The sequence below is a fragment of the Salvelinus alpinus genome, chromosome 4, assembly GCF_045679555.1.
Source record: "Salvelinus alpinus chromosome 4, SLU_Salpinus.1, whole genome shotgun sequence".
In the NCBI taxonomy this organism is placed as follows: domain Eukaryota; kingdom Metazoa; phylum Chordata; class Actinopteri; order Salmoniformes; family Salmonidae; genus Salvelinus; species Salvelinus alpinus.
In genome coordinates, this window is record NC_092089.1 from 17,342,188 (window position 1) to 17,359,950 (window position 17,763).

At 45.2% G+C, this 17,763-nt stretch overlaps 1 protein-coding gene across 1 annotated transcript in view; it reads right to left on the bottom strand.

Annotated features, from left to right (window-relative positions):
* The window catches only part of LOC139572903 (F-actin-uncapping protein LRRC16A-like), a 234,424-nt gene that overhangs the window by 86,479 nt on the left and 130,182 nt on the right, over positions 1 to 17,763 (bottom strand). The window contains exons 16-21 of the mRNA XM_071395759.1: positions 11,025 to 11,129; positions 8,175 to 8,244; positions 5,087 to 5,098; positions 4,118 to 4,199; positions 2,465 to 2,564; positions 2,149 to 2,203 (exon numbers count right to left, since the gene is read on the bottom strand). Coding sequence (XP_071251860.1) covers positions 2,149 to 2,203; positions 2,465 to 2,564; positions 4,118 to 4,199; positions 5,087 to 5,098; positions 8,175 to 8,244; positions 11,025 to 11,129 — 424 coding nt within the window. The remainder of the gene's footprint in view (positions 1 to 2,148; positions 2,204 to 2,464; positions 2,565 to 4,117; positions 4,200 to 5,086; positions 5,099 to 8,174; positions 8,245 to 11,024; positions 11,130 to 17,763) is intronic.

Genomic DNA, 17,763 nt, shown 5'->3' on the forward strand with positions numbered 1-17,763 from the left:
AGCATTCAGAGCGGTTACATCCCTCACTCTGCCCTCCACAGCATTCAGAGTGGTTACATCCCTCACTCTGCCCTCCACAGCATTCAGAGCGGTTACATCCCTCACTCTGCCCTCCACAGCATTCAGAGCGGTTACATCCCTCACTCTGCCCTCCACAGCATTCAGAGAGGTTAAATCCCTCACTCTGCCCTCCACAGCATTCAGAGCGGTTACATCCCTCACTCTGCCCTCCACAGCATTCAGAGTGGTTACATCCCTCACTCTGCCCTCCAGAGCATTCAGAGCGGTTAAATCCCTCACTCTGCCCTCCACAGCATTCAGAGCGGTTACATCCCTCACTCTGCCCTCCAAAGCATTCAGAGTGGTTACATTCCTCACTATGCCCTCCACAGCATTCCGAGTGGTTACATCCCTCACTCTGCCCTCCACAGCATTCAGAGAGGTTACATCCCTCACTCTGCCCTCCACAGCATTCAGATAGGTTACATCCCTCACTCTGCCCTCAACAGCATTCAGATAGGTTACATCCCTCACTCTGCCCTCCACAGCATTCAGATAGGTTACATCCCTCACTCTGCCCTCCACAGCATTCAGATAGGTTACATCCCTCACTCTGCCCTCCACAGCATTCAGAGTGGTTACATCCTTCACTCTGGCCTCCACAGCATTCAGATAGGTTACATCCCTCACTCTTCCCTCCACAGCATTCAGATAGGTTACATCCCTCACTCTGCCCTCCACAGCATTCAGATAGGTTACATCCCTCACTCTGCCCTCCACAGCATTCAGAGAGTTTACATTCCTCACTCTGCCCTCCACAGCATTCAGAGCGGTTACATCCCTCACTCTGCCCTCCACAGCATTCAGAGCGGTTACATCCCTCACTCTGCCCTCCACAGCATTCAGAGCGGTTACATCCCTCACTCTGCCCTCCACAGCATTCAGAGTGGTTACATCCCTCACTCTGCCCTCCAAAGCATTCAGAGTGGTTACATCCCTCACTCTGCCCTCCACAGCATTCAGAGAGGTTACATCCCTCACTCTGCCCTCCACAGCATTCAGAGTGGTTACATCCCTCACTCTGCCCTCCACAGCATTCAGAGTGGTTACATCCCTAACTCTGCCCTCCACAGCATTCAGAGCGGTTACATCCCTCACTCTGCCCTCCACAGCATTCAGAGCGGTTACATCCCTCACTCTGCCCTCCACAGCATTCAGAGTGGTTACATCCCTCACTCTGCCCTCCACAGCATTCAGAGCGGTTACATCTTTCCACCACTACCACCACCACCACCACCACTACCACTACCACTACCAACCCCCTCTCCCTCCACCCCAGACACAGTGACTCAGCAGAGATCCAGAATAACACCATCCCCTGTAGGGAGGGCAGCCCAGGCTGAGGGAGGGATGACAGGGATAATACCCAGAGGAAGGCTGGGATTTACTGTAATATGTACATAAATGATCCAGAGAATGATGAAACATGCTGTCATGTATTTATTAAACCTTTATTTAAAGGCCCAGCGCAGTTAAAAATGTGATTTTCATGTGTTTTATATTTCCACACTATGATAATGGAATAATACTGTGAAATTGTGAAAATTATGATTATGCCCTTTTTAGTGTAAGAGCTGTTTGAACAGTTTTGGTTGGGTGGAGTTTTGGCCTGCCTGGTGACATCACCAGTTATTAGACCAATAAGAAAGAGCGTTCCAATAAGAAAACCACTCTGCCAATAACAGCTAGATTTCAGTTTACCCCGCCCCACTCAGACAGTCCAGCAAAATTCTTGCTTGAGAAATTGCTCTTTGCTAAGAAGCTAGTTTTGTTTCTTTTCGACTATTTTAAATGAAAACAAGCACAATAAGGTACACATTTCTTACCCAGAAATGATTTGAAATTTAGATTTAAAAAACAGCTATATTGGACCTTTAACCATGTTGGTCTCGTTGAGATAAAAGCCGTATTTTTCAAGAGAGACCTGGACCAAGACAGCAGCAGCAACACATCAGTTTCAGACAGTAATAGTTGCTGCTGTGTAACCTTGCAGGTGAATGAAGTGTTTAAAACCACTTTGGTTGACTAGGAAAGACACAAAGGGTTTCTCTGATCATGACACTCAACTCATACGGATGGAAAACTCACCGATTCCTCTTCCTGAATCATATGAACCAGGTTGTCCAGGACAGGGGCCAGATTTCTGAGAAAGAGAACCGGTAATGAGGTTTATGTAGACTAAAACAATGACAATATGGCCTTACAATGGTGTGTAACCGTATGTGTGTACGTTAAGGGATGTGTTGTGTGAATGCTTCCATCTCCAGCCAGACAGTAAGGATATTGGTTCTGACCCCGCCCCCCCCCCAGTCCTGACCCCGCCCCCCCCCAGTCCTGACCCCCCCTTCCCCCCCCCAGTCCTGACCCCGCCCCCCCAGTCCTGACCCCGCCCCCCCAGTCGTACTTGGACTTGATGTTGGTGAAGTTCTTCCCCAGTGAGAGGTGTCGGATGGATCGGTTCTTGGCCAGCCACACCAGCAGAGTGGACAGGTCCGAGTCCAGACCTGGAGGAAACACAAACCAATGATCTAAAGGGCATTCTGGGAGCCAAAGCAGTAACACACCTGATTCAACCAATCAGCTGATCACAGTCTTTAAATAAATCATTATATTAGTCGAGTCAGCTGTACTACTGGGTTTGTTGGGCTGGAGAAAAAGCCTACACCCAGCCACCCACACAACCCTTTACAACCAGCCACCCACACAAGCCACCCACACAACCCTTTATACCCAGCCACCCACACAACCCTTTACACCCAGCCACCCACACAACCCTTTACACCCAGCCACCCACACAACCCTTTACAACCAGCCACCCACACAAGCCACCCACACAACCCTTTACAACCAGCCACCCACACAACCCTTTACACCCAGCCACCCACACAACCCTTTATACCCAGCCACCCACACAACCCTTTACACCCAGCCACCCACACAACCCTTTATACCCAGCCACCCACACAACCCTTTATACCCAGCCACCCACACAGCCCTTTACACCCAGCCACCCACACAACCCTTTATACCCAGCCACCCACACAACCCTTTATACCCAGCCACCCACACAACCCTTTATACCCAGCCACCCACACAACCCTTTATACCCAGCCACCCACACAACCCTTTATACCCAGCCACCCACACAACCCTTTACACCCAGCCACCCACACAACCCTTTACACCCAGCCACCCACACAACCCTTTATACCCAGCCACCCACACAACCCTTTATACCCAGCCACCCACACAACCCTTTATACCCAGCCACCCACACAACCCTTTACACCCAGCCACCCACACAACCCTTTACACCCAGCCACCCACACAACCCTTTACACCCAGCCACCCACACAACCCTTTATACCCAGCCACCCACACAACCCTTTATACCCAGCCACCCACACAACCCTTTATACCCAGCCACCCACACAACCCTTTATACCCAGCCACCCACACAACCCTTTATACCCAGCCACCCACACAACCCTTTATACCCAGCCACCCACACAACCCTTTATACCCAGCCACCCACACAACCCTTTACACCCAGCCACCCACACAACCCTTTATACCCAGCCACCCACACAACCCTTTATACCCAGCCACCCACACAACCCTTTACACCCAGCCACCCACACAACCCTTTACACCCAGCCACCCACACAACCCTTTATACCCAGCCACCCACACAACCCTTTATACCCAGCCACCCACACAACCCTTTATACCCAGCCACCCACACAACCCTTTATACCCAGCCACCCACACAACCCTTTATACCCAGCCACCCACACAACCCTTTATACCCAGCCACCCACACAACCCTTTATACCCAGCCACCCACACAACCCTTTATACCCAGCCACCCACACAACCCTTTATACCCAGCCACCCACACAACCCTTTATACCCAGCCACCCACACAACCCTTTATACCCAGCCACCCACACAACCCTTTGGACATCCCTGCTTTATACTTTATACTGTTGTCAGAGATGTCCAGACTGGAGATGTCTTAACATTATAGATATAGAGAAGCTAGATAGAGTCTTACCGTTGTCAGAGATGTCCAGACTGGAGATGTTGGGGAGCTCAGCGATGCATCCCTCCAGGATCTGTGACCCACCAGACCTGAGCTGTCAACAGAGAGACAAGATGAGATATGAGACACAGAACAGCAGCTTCCCAAGGGCTGGGATAACAATAGATGTAGATAGAGAACAGCAGCTTCCCTAGGGCTGGGATAACAATATATGTAGATAGAGAACAGCAGCTTCCCTAGGGCTGGGATAACAATAGATGTAGATAGAGAACAGCAGCTTCCCTAGGGCTGGGATAACAATATATGTAGATAGAGAACAGCAGCTTCCCTAGGGCTGGGATAACAATAGATGTAGATAGAGAACAGCAGCTTCCCTAGGGCTGGGATAACAATAGATGTATATACAGAACAGCAGCTTCCCTAGGGCTGGGATACCAATAGATGTGTAGATAAAGAGAGAGAACTAAAATGGAGGGAGATACCACACCGTCTATGGTACAACACCACTAACAGACACGTTAGAAAAAGCAGAGAGGGTGAAGCAATACAATGAGATGTTAAAAACCTGCCATGTCTGTTCAGAACAGGGGACATGAACTACGCCACTATTCTAAGTACTGGGAAATGAACAACATGGATCATCTGACCACAAAACATTCACTTCAATGACCATGACTTGGTGTAATCAATAGCCAAAAAGCTTTATAATTGAGAGACAGTTTACGAAGGGAATGATGATGGAATGATGATGGAATGATGATTGGTGGTAAATGGGTGTAACTGAATGACAACACCAGAGAAAGCAGTAAGGAGTTACAGCCAGGAGTTAACAGGAATTACAGCCAGGAGATAACAGGAATTACAGCCAGGAGTTAACGGGAATTACAGCCAGGAGTTAACGGGAATTACAGCCAGGAGATAACAGGAATTACAGCCAGGAGTTAACAGTAGTTATCAGTAGTTAGTCAGGGTAATACTTACACAGTGACCAAGCTTAGAGCAGCATTAGGGGGAGAGAACAACAAACATCAGAGACATACAGGGACCAGTAGCTAGCTATTAGAGGGAACAACACACATCAGAGACATACAGGGACCAGTAGCTAGCTATTAGAGGGAATAACAGACATCAGAGACATACAGGGACCAGTAGCTAGCTATTAGAGGGAACAACACACATCAGAGACATACAGGGACCAGTAGCTAGCTATTAGAGGGAACAACAACACACATCAGAGACATACAGGGACCAGTAGCTAGCTATTAGAGGGAACAACACACATCAGAGACATACAGGGACCAGTAGCTAGCTATTAGAGGGAACAACACACATCAGAGACATACAGGGACCAGTAGCTAGCTATTAGAGGGAACAACAACACACATCAGAGACATACAGGGACCAGTAGCTAGCTATTAGAGGGAACAACACACATCAGAGACATACAGGGACCAGTAGCTAGCTATTAGAGGGAACAACACACATCAGAGACATACAGGGACCTGTAGCTAGCTATTAGAGGGAACAACACACATCAGAGACATACAGGGACCAGTAGCTAGCTATTAGAGGGAATAACACACATCAGAGACATACAGGGACCAGTAGCTAGCTATTAGAGGGAACAACACACATCAGAGACATACAGGGACCAGTAGCTAGCTATTAGAGGGAACAACACACATCAGAGACATACAGGGAACAGTAGCTAGCTATTAGAGGGAATAACAACACACATCAGAGACATACAGGGACCAGTAGCTAGCTATTAGAGGGAATAACAACACACATCAGAGACATACAGGGACCAGTAGCTAGCTATTAGAGGGAACAACACACATCAGAGACATACAGGGACCAGTAGCTAGCTATTAGAGGGAACAACACACATCAGAGACATACAGGGACAAGTAGCTAGCTATTAGAGGGAACAACACACATCAGAGACATACAGGGACCAGTAGCTAGCTATTAGAGGGAACAACACACATCAGAGACATACAGGGACCAGTAGCTAGCTATTAGAGGGAACAACAACACACATCAGAGACATACAGGGACCAGTAGCTAGCTATTAGAGGGAACAACACACATCAGAGACATACAGGGACCAGTAGCTAGCTATTAGAGGGAATAACACACATCAGAGACATACAGGGACCAGTAGCTAGCTATTAGAGGGAATAACACACATCAGAGACATACAGGGACCAGTAGCTAGCTATTAGAGGGAACAACACACATCAGAGACATACAGGGACCAGTAGCTAGCTATTAGAGGGAATAACACACATCAGAGACATACAGGGACCAGTAGCTAGCTATTAGAGGGAATAACACACATCAGAGACATACAGGGACCAGTAGCTAGCTATTAGAGGGAATAACACACATCAGAGACATACAGGGACCAGTAACTAGCTATTAGAGGGAACAACACACATCAGAGACATACAGGGACCAGTAGCTAGCTATTAGAGGGAACAACACACATCAGAGACATACAGGGACCAGTAGCTAGCTATTAGAGGGAACAACACACATCAGAGACATACAGGGACCAGTAGCTAGCTATTAGAGGGAATAACACACACATCAGAGACATACAGGGACCAGTAGCTAGCTATTAGAGGGAATAACAACACACATCAGAGACATACAAGGACCAGTAGCTAGCTATTAGAGGGAATAACAACACACATCAGAGACATACAGGGACCAGTAGCTAGCTATTAGAGGGAACAACACACATCAGAGACATACAGGGACCAGTAGCTAGCTATTAGAGGGAATAACACACATCAGAGACATACAGGGACCAGTAGCTAGCTATTAGAGGGAACAACACACATCAGAGACATACAGGGACCAGTAGCTAGCTATTAGAGGGAACAATCCTCTGGCTAGATCATCCGCATACAATTAGACAAGAGTATTTATCCCAAATGGCACCCTATTCCCTATGTAGTGCACTACTTCTGACCAGGGCCTATTCTGGTCAAAAGTAGTGCACTACACAGGGAATAGGGTGCCATTTGGTAATCAGCCAAGAACACATATAGTACTGTAGCACACAGTGAGACTGCTTCAAACCAACGGTTCATTATTACACCCACAAAGACTGAACGGCAAGAGATCGTTTAGTATCTCAGCAGCGGTTTAACATGTGAAATGATTTCTCTAACTGTGGTTCCTGCTGCAGTGGTATTCAATGAACCTGTGGAAAGACAACTTTATTAGATTAGGGCATGGGGGTGAGAGAGAGTGTGTGTGTGTGTGTGTGTGTGTGTGTGTGTGTGTGTGTGTGTGTGTGTGTGTGTGTGTGTGTGTGTGTGTGACATAATTAGCCATTTCTATTCAATCTCCTTCCTGTTCCTCTCTTCTCTCTCTCTCTCGCTTCGCCAAGTGATCCAGTATGTAGAGTTATAGTCGACTCATCAGGTATATGTGGAGAGGAGGAAGCTATAACAGCAGACCGTGCTATGGGATGTTCACTCCAACAACGATCAAGGCCAAAGCTAGTGCACTTTATCATTCTTAAACTGACGAAGAACGTTCAGCAAAATGTCACGTATCTGGACCAGGAACAAGAGGTGGATTCTTGCTTTAGCAGATCTGCTAATGTTTTGAATGTTACATATTAGGACAGATAGTACTATAGTGAAGAGACCATGTTACATATTAGGACAGATAGTACTATAGTGAAGAGACCATGTTACATATTAGGACATATAGTACTATAGTGAAGAGACCATGTTACATATTAGGACAGATAGTACTATAGTGAAGAGACCATGTTACATATTAGGACAGATAGTACTATAGTGAAGAGACCATTGATGTATAGTAAATTGATAAAGCAACTAAAACACTTCTCCTCTGTCGTTATCTCATGCGGACTAATAAAGTTGTCTTTCATATTTATTTCCACAACTGGACGGCTAAATACATCGTGTTTACATGTCTTGCTAAAGGGCCTAAAAACAATCATCCTCGTTCTTTGACAAAACAGAGAAGTTTTACAGATCTGTGAGAAGGTGGAGGGAATTCCCTCTCTCTGTGTTCTTACCTCACAGCAGCTGAGGTCTAAAGACACGTCCTTGATGTTGGGGTTACTGGCCAGACCGAGCAGAAGAGCTCTGCAAGGAAGACAACAATATTGTTTAATACATTTCAGGCAGACTCACTATTGGTTAGGTTTATAATAGAGACTAACAATGAAGAATACTATCTTACAGGATGAAGAATCCAGTCTAGTTTATGGGATGAAGAATCCAGTCTAGTTTATGGGATGAAGAATCCAGTCTAGTTTATGGGATGAAGAATCCAGTCTAGTTTATGGGATGAAGAATCCAGTCTAGTTCATGGGATGAAGAATCCAGTCTAGTTTATGGGATTAAGAATCCAGTCTAGTTTATGGGATTAAGAATCCAGTCTAGTTTATGGGATGACGAATCCAGTCTAGTTTATGGGATGAAGAATCCAGTCTAGTTTATGGGATGAAGAATCCAGTCTAGTTTATGGGATGAAGAATCCAGTCTAGTTTATGGGATGACGAATCCAGTCTAGTTTATGGGATGAAGAATCCAGTCTAGTTTATGGGATGAAGAATCCAGTCTAGTTTATGGGATGACGAATCCAGTCTAGTTTATGGGATGAAGAATCCAGTCTAGTTTATGGGATGAAGAATCCAGTCTAGTTCATTGGATGCTGAGAGAGTGAGATATACACTGAGTGTACAAAACATAGACTGACCAGGTGAATCCAGCTGAAAGTCACGTGTTAAATCCACTTCAATCAGAGTAAACGAAGGGGAGGAGACAGGGCATAAATCCACTTCAATCAGAGTAAACGAAGGGGATGAGACGGGGCATAAATCCACTTCAATCAGAGTAAACGAAGGGGAGGAGACGGGGCATAAATCCACTTCAATCAGAGTAAACGAAGGGGAGGAGACGGGGCATAAATCCACTTCAATCAGAGTAAACGAAGGGGAGGAGACGGGGCATAAATCCACTTCAATCAGAGTAAACGAAGGGGATGAGACGGGGCATAAATCCACTTCAATCAGAGTAAACGAAGGGGAGGAGACGGGGCATAAATCCACTTCAATCAGAGTAAACGAAGGGGAGGAGACGGGGCATAAATCCACTTCAATCAGAGTAAACGAAGGGGAGGAGACGGGGCATAAATCCACTTCAATCAGAGTAAACGAAGGGGATGAGACGGGTCAAAGAAGGTTTATTAAGCCTTGAGATAATTGAGACATGGATTGTTTGTCACATGGGATGACGCTGGAGAGACGAAGCAGGTACGGGGAGTAATAAATGACGGACATGGAACGAGACAGGAACAGCGTCAGCAAACAGGTAACACAAACAAAAGACAATCAAAGCAGAAGTGGGGAACAGAGCTGGGGAACTGACAAATATAGGTGAGGTAATAACAGGTGATGAGTGAGTCCAGGTGAGTCCAATATCGCTGATGCGCGTGACGAGGGAAGGCAGGTGTGCGTAATGGATGATAGGAGTGCGTGATGCAGGGCAGCCTGGCGCCCTCTTGCGCCGGGGGGGGGAGCAGAAGTGACATTGTTTATGTATTCAGAGGGTGAATGGGCAAGACAAAAGCTTAAAGTGCCTTTGAACAGGGAGTGGTAGTAGGTGCCAGACGCGTCAAGAACTGCAACGCTGCTGGGTTTTTCACGCTCAACAGTTTCCCGTGTGTATCGAGAATGGTCCACCACCCAAAGGACATCCAGCCAACTTGACACGACTGTGGGAAGCATTAGAGTCAAAACCGGCCAGCATCCCTGTGGAACGCTTTAAACACCTTGTAGAGTCTCATGTCCCCAACGAATTGAGGCTGTTCTGAGTGCAAAAGGGGGGTGCAACTCAATATTAGGAAGGTGTTCCTAATGTTTTGTACCCTCAGTGTAGCTCTATTTCCTATTATGGAACAAAATAAATATTGGAGGGGAGTGTAAGAGAGAGAAGAGACAGACAAACAGAGGTGAGAAAGAGCGAGAAAGAAGGAGATGAGAGAGGGAAAGTGAGAAGGAGGGACAGAAGAGATTGAGACAGAGGGGGGAGAGGGAAGAGCAGAGAGATTGAGACAGAGAGATGAGAGAAAGACAGAGACAGAGGAGAGAAAGACAGAGAGATGAGAGAAAGACAGAGATGAGAGAAAGACAGAGATGAGAGAAAGACAGAGACAGATGAGAGAAAGAGAGAGGAGAGAAAGAGAGAGGAGAGAAAGACAGATATTAGAGAAAGACAGAGATGAGAGAAAGACAGAGATGAGAGAAAGACAGAGACAGAGGAGAGAAAGAGAGAGGAGAGAAAGAGAGAAGAGAGAAAGACAGAGATGAGAGAAAGACAGAGATGAGAGAAAGACAGAGATGAGAGAAAGACAGAGATGAGAGAAATACAGAGACAGAGGAGAGAAAGACAGAGAGATGAGAGAAATACAGAGACAGAGGAGAGAAAGACAGAGAGATGAGAGAAAGACAGAGGATAGAAAGACAGAGGAGAGGAAGACAGAGACAGAGGAGAGGAAGACATAGGAGAGAAAGACAGAGGAGAGAAAGACAGAGGAGAGAAAGACAGAGGAGAGAAAGACAGAGGAGAGGAGAGAAAGAGAGAGGAGAGAAAGAGAGAGGAGAGAAAGACAGAGGAGAGAAAGACAGAGGAGAGAAAGACAGAGGAGAGAAAGAGAGAGGAGAGAAAGAGAGAGGAGAGAAAGACAGAGGAGAGAAAGACAGAGGAGAGAAAGAGAGAGGAGAGAAAGACAGAGGAGAGGAAGACAGAGGAGAGGAAGAGAGAGGAGAGGAAGAGAGAGGAGAGAAAGACAGAGGAGAGGAAGACAGAGGAGAGGAAGACAGAGGAGAGGAAGACAGAGGCAGCATGGGTAGTTTGCTCACTTCAAGGCCTCTGGAGGGAGTCTGGTCCCTGAAAGGTTGATGCAGCTGAGGGACACGGCGCTGCTGAAGAAGTGCTTGAAGGATGGAGGCACATCTTTGCCTTTCCTGGAGACAAACAGAAACACAGAGAGGATAGTAAGCCCACGCAACAGATGATACTTGAGAGGCCATAGTATAGTAGCCTTGTGAACCACAGTTGAACGCTGCTCTCCAGTGACCTCTCCAAATCAGGATGTGTTGAACGAGCACAATAGTGTAGTATACAGTGAATGTTCTCACAGCTAGAAGATGTTAGGCGCGAAAGCCAGTAGCCCTGAAATGGCTGCAGCCTTCATTATTATGGTGTATAGAAAGCCAGTAGCCCTGATACGGCTGCAGCCTTCATTATTATGGTGTATAGAAAGCCAGTAGCCCTGATACGGCTGCAGCCTTCATTATTATGGTGTATAGAAAGCCAGTAGCCCTGATACGGCTGCAGCCTTCATTATTATGGTGTATAGAAAGCCAGTAGCCCTGATACGGCTGCAGCCTTCATTATTATGGTGTATAGAAAGCCAGTAGCCCTGATACGGCTGCAGCCTTCATTATTATGGTGTATAGAAAGCCAGTAGCCCTGATACGGCTGCAGCCTTCATTATTATGGTGTATAGAAAGCCAGTAGCCCTGATACGGCTGCAGCCTTCATTATTATGGTGTATAGAAAGCCAGTAGCCCTGATACGGCTGCAGCCTTCATTATTATGGTGTATAGAAAGCCAGTAGCCCTGATACGGCTGCAGCCTTCATTATTATGGTGTATAGAAAGCCAGTAGCCCTGATACGGCTACAGTCTTCATTATTATGGTGTATAGAAAGCCAGTAGCCCTGATATGGCTGCAGCCTTCATTATTATGGTGTATAGAAAGCCAGTAGTATCCTTTTTATAAAACACAGCAGCTTGTCCTCCGCTCCCACATCCTGCCTTATAGGCTAGCTCTGTCCCCAGAGAGACTGTGATAGGCTAGCTCTGTTCCCAGAGTGAGACTGTGATAGGCTAGCTCTGTCCCCAGAGTGACACTGTGATAGGCTAGCTCTGTCCCCAGAGAGACACTGTGATAGGCTAGCTCTGTCCCCAGAGAGACTGTGATAGGCTAGCTCTGTCCCCAGAGAGACTGTGATAGGCTAGCTCTGTCCCCAGAGAGACTGTTATAGGCTAGCTCTGTCCCCAGAGAGACTGTGATAGGCTAGCTCTGTCCCCAGAGAGACTGTGATAGGCTAGCTCTGTCCCCAGAGAGACTGTGATAGGCTAGCTCTGTCCCCAGCGAGACACTGTGATAGGCTAGCTCTGTCCCCAGCGAGACACTGTGATAGGCTAGCTCTGTCCCCAGAGAGACTGTGATAGGCTAGCTCTGTCCCCAGCGAGACACTGTGATGAGGTAATGATGTGAGAAGAGACACTGTGACGGGGTAATGATGTGAGGAGAGACACTGATGAGGTAATGATGTGAGAAGAGACACTGTGATGGGGTAATGATGTGAGGAGAGACACTGTGACGGGGAAATGATGTGAGAGACACTGTGATGGGGTAATGATGTGAGGAGTAACACTGTGACGGGGTAATGATGTGAGAGACACTGTGACGGGGTAATGATGTGAGGAGAGACACTGTGATGAGGTAATGATGTGAGGAGAGACACTGTGATGGGGTAATGATGTGAGAGACACTGTGATGGGGTAATGATGTGAGATACACTGTGATGGGGTAATGATGTGAGGAGAGACACTGTGATGGGGTAATGATGTGAGAGACACTGTGATGGGGTAATGATGTGAGAAAAGACACTGTGACGGGGTAATGATGTGAGAGACACTGTGACGGGGTAATGATGTGAGGAGACACACTGTGACGGGGTAATGATGTGAGGAGATACACTGTGATGGGGTAATGATGTGAGGAGAGACACTGTGACGGGGTAATGATGTGAGAGACACTGTGACGGGGTAATGATGTGAGGAGAGACACTGTGATGGGGTAATGATGTGAGGAGTAACACTGTGATGGGGTAATGATGTGAGGAGAGACACTGTGATGGGGTAATGATGTGAGAGACACTGTGATGGGGTAATGATGTGAGAGACACTGTGATGGGGTAATGATGTGAGGAGAGACACTGTGATGGGGTAATGATGTGAGGAGAGACACTGTGATGGGGTAATGATGTGAGGAGAGACACTGTGATGGGGTAATGATGTGAGGAGAGACACTGTGATGGGGTAATGATGTGAGAGACACTGTGATGGGGTAATGATGTGAGGAGAGACACTGTGATGGGGTAATGATGTGAGGAGAGACACTGTGATGGGGTAACGATGTGAGGAGAGACACTGTGATGGGGTAACGATGTGAGGAGAGACACTGTGATGGGGTAATGATGTGAGGAGTAACACTGTGATGGGGTAATGATGTGAGGAGAGACACTGTGATGGGGTAACGATGTGAGGAGAGACACTGTGATGGGGTAATGATGTGAGGAGTAACACTGTGATGGGGTAATGATGTGAGGAGAGACACTGTGATGGGGTAATGATGTGAGGAGAGACACTGTGACGGGGTAATGATGTGAGAGACACTGTGACGGGGTAATGATGTGAGGAGATACACTGTGATGGGGTAATGATGTGAGGAGAGACACTGTGATGGGGTAATGATGTGAGGAGAGACACTGTGATGGGGTAATGATGTGAGGAGAGACACTGTGATGGGGTAATGATGTGAGGAGAGACACTGTGATGGGGTAATGATGTGAGGAGAGATACTGTGACGGGGTAATGATGTGAGGAGAGATACTGTGATGGGGTAATGATGTGAGGAGAGATACTGTGACGGGGTAATGATGTGAGGAGAGACACTGTGACGGGGTAATGATGTGAGGAGAGACACTGTGACGGGGTAATGATGTGAGGAGAGACACTGTGATGGGGTAATGATGTGAGGAGAGATACTGTGATGGGGTAATGATGTGATGAGAGACACCGTGATGGGGTAATGATGTGAGGAGAGACACTGTGATGGGGTAATGATGTGAGGAGAGACACTGTGATGGGGTAATGATGTGAGAGACACTGTGATGGGGTAATGATGTGAGAGACACTGTGATGGGGTAATGATGTGAGAAACACTGTGATGGGGTAATGATGTGAGGAGAGACACTGTGATGGGGTAATGATGTGAGGAGAGACACTGTGACGGGGTAATGATGTGATGAGAGACACCGTGATGGGGTAATGATGTGAGGAGAGACACTGTGATGGGGTAATGATGTGAGGAGAGACACTGTGACGGGGTAATGATGTGAGGAGAGACACTGTGATGGGGTAATGATGTGAGGAGAGACACTGTGACGGGGTAATGATGTGATGAGAGACACCGTGATGGGGTAATGATGTGATGAGAGACTGATGGGTAACACAAATTTAAACAAACAAACGTCTCTATCCTTGAACCATTACCCACAACTACCGTAGGTAATCTGACTGATATGCAAAGAGGGTACTCTGAGTTAGAACACTGAGAATAGAACACTGAGAATAGAACACTGAGAACAGAACACTGAGAATAGAACACTGAATAATGGTTCTAACATGCACTGCACATCATTAGTGATGTCCGATATGGTCTGTTCAGTTAAGTGAGGACAGGAAGTAGTTTCACAGTAATCATATGGTCTGTTCTGTTCAGTGAGGACAGGAAGTAGTTTCACAGTAATCATATGGTCTGTTCAGTTCAGTGAGGACAGGAAGTAGTTTCACAGTAATCATATGGTCTGTTCAGTTCAGTGAGGACAGGAAGTAGTTTCACAGTAATCATATGGTCTGTTCAGTTCAGTGAGGACAGGAAGTAGTTTCACAGTAATCATATGGTCTGTTCAGTCTCTATTTCCCCCAATCTAGAGAGAAGCCTTCCTACCCATTGAACGTGACACTGATATCAATACACTAACGTCAATAAGGGCAGTCCAGGCTGGCATTACATTCAGCAGAGCAGAGTCAGAGTTTCACTGTGCTGCCGGCCTCAGTGATCTCCTAAAGAGTGATGCATCAGGGATCAAATGTCAGGGGTCAAATGTCAGCTGACGGATGGCCACCATCATGTAGCCCAAGGAATTGACTCTTCCCGTCCTGTATTTGGAGATTGAAAATTGCTAACAGGACAATTCTGATCAAAGTTGACTGTTTCCTCAACTTTGGACGTATATATTCAGGTTAATTTAAGGAACTGACTGGCTAAGCAACCATGAAAAATGTTCAATCTCTGTCTGTTCTATTCCCTGTCTGTGACAGCAGAGCGCTGTGCAGTGAATAGAAATCTCAGTTTCGAGGTCCAAGGGCGTGAAAAGAGCTCTTTCCCAGGATCAGCTTGTGAATGCATGAGAGACAGAGAAAGAGAGACAGAGAGAGAGACAGAGAGAACGAGAGAACGAGAGAACGAGAGAGAGAGAGAGAGAGAGAGAGAGAGAGAGAGAGAGAGAGAGAGAGAGAGAGAGAGACAAACACCAAATTGAGACTCTGCATGCAGAATTCTGCAAAAATATCCTCTGTGTACAACGTAGAACACCAAATAATGCATGCAGAGCAGAATTAGGCCGATACCCACTACCTCACTTGCTTTGGCAATGTTAACACGTTTCCCATGCCAATAAAGCCCCTTGAATTGAATTGAGAGGTGAAAACTGCAGCGGAGGCAGAAACAGGATTGGCAGATTGTTGGTGTGTGTGTGTGTGAGAGAGAGAGAGAGAGAGAGAGAGAGAGAGAGAGTGTGTGTGTGTACACACCTTGTTTATTTGTGTGTGTGTACACACCCTAGGGCTGGGTGAGTGACAGAGGAGGGAGAAGGATGGAGGGAGGAGGAGAGAGAGAGGGATGGAGGGAGGAATAATTTATTTATTTATATATTTTTTCAAACCCTTATTTTACCAGGTAATTTGACTGAGAACACATTCTCATTTACAGCAACGACCTGGGGAAAAGTAACAGGGGAGAGGAGGGGGGATGAATGAGCCAATTGTAAACTGGGGATGATTAGGTGACCTTGATGGTATGAATGCCAGTTTGGGAATTTAGCCAAGACACCGGGTTAACACCCCTACTCTTACGATAAGTGTCATGGGATCTTTAGTGACCACAGAGAGTCAGGACACCCGTTTAACGTCCCATCCAAAAGACAGCACACTACACAGGGCAATGTCCCCAATCACTGCCCTGGGGTGTATTGTTATAGTGTTCCATATTGTTATAGTGTTCCATATTGTTATAGTGTTCCATATTGTTATAGTGTTCTATATTGTTATAGTGTTCCATATTGTTATAGTGTTCCATATTGTTATAGTGTTCTATATTGTTATAGTGTTCCATATTGTTATAGTGTTCCATATTGTTATAGTGTTCTATATTGTTATAGTGTTCCATATTGTTATAGTGTTCTATATTGTTATAGTGTTCTATATTGTTATAGTGTTCTATATTGTTATAGTGTTCTATATTGTTATAGTGTTCCATATTGTTATAGTGTTCTATATTGTTATAGTGTTCTATATTGTTATAGTGTTCCATATTGTTATAGTGTTCTATATTGTTATAGTGTTCTATATTGTTATAGTGTTCCATATTGTTATAGTGTTCTATATTGTTATAGTGTTCCATATTGTTATAGTGTTCTATATTGTTATAGTGTTCCATATTGTTATAGTGTTCTATATTGTTATAGTGTTCTATATTGTTATAGTGTTCCATATTGTTATAGTGTTCTATATTGTTATAGTGTTCCATATTGTTATAGTGTTCTATATTGTTATAGTGTTCCATATTGTTATAGTGTTCCATATTGTTATAGTGTTCTATATTGTTATAGTGTTCCATATTGTTATAGTGTTCTATATTGTTATAGTGTTCCATATTGTTATAGTGTTCTATATTGTTATAGTGTTCCATATTGTTATAGTGTTCTATATTGTTATAGTGTTCCATATTGTTATAGTGTTCTATATTGTTATAGTGTTCTATATTGTTATAGTGTTCCATATTGTTATAGTGTTCTATATTGTTATAGTGTTCCATATTGTTATAGTGTTCTATATTGTTATAGTGTTCCATATTGTTATAGTGTTCTATATTGTTATAGTGTTCTATATTGTTATAGTGTTCCATATTGTTATAGTGTTCTATATTGTTATAGTGTTCCATATTGTTATAGTGTTCTATATTGTTATAGTGTTCCATATTGTTATAGTGTTCCATATTGTTATAGTGTTCTATATTGTTATAGTGTTCCATATTGTTATAGTGTTCTATATTGTTATAGTGTTCCATATTGTTATAGTGTTCTATATTGTTATAGTGTTCCATATTGTTATAGTGTTCTATATTGTTATAGTGTTCCATATTGTTATAGTGTTCCATATTGTTATAGTGTTCCATATTGTTATAGTGTTCTATATTATTATAGTGTTCTTAACTATGAAGTTGTTAATGCTCTTAGTTTGATCCTTTGAAAATAGACACAAAACGTTTCTGGGGATGAGCATGTGCATCTTCAATATGTACCCATTGTTCCTCTTCAGTACATTTAACTATATGTCCCAAGTGAAAGCCTTGGGTGGCGAGTTGAGGGTCTGGAAGGTTTAAACCACCCTCAGATTTAGGAAGATGTAAAACGTTCCTTTTAAGTCTATGAGTTTTATTTGTATACTTTTTAAAAGAATG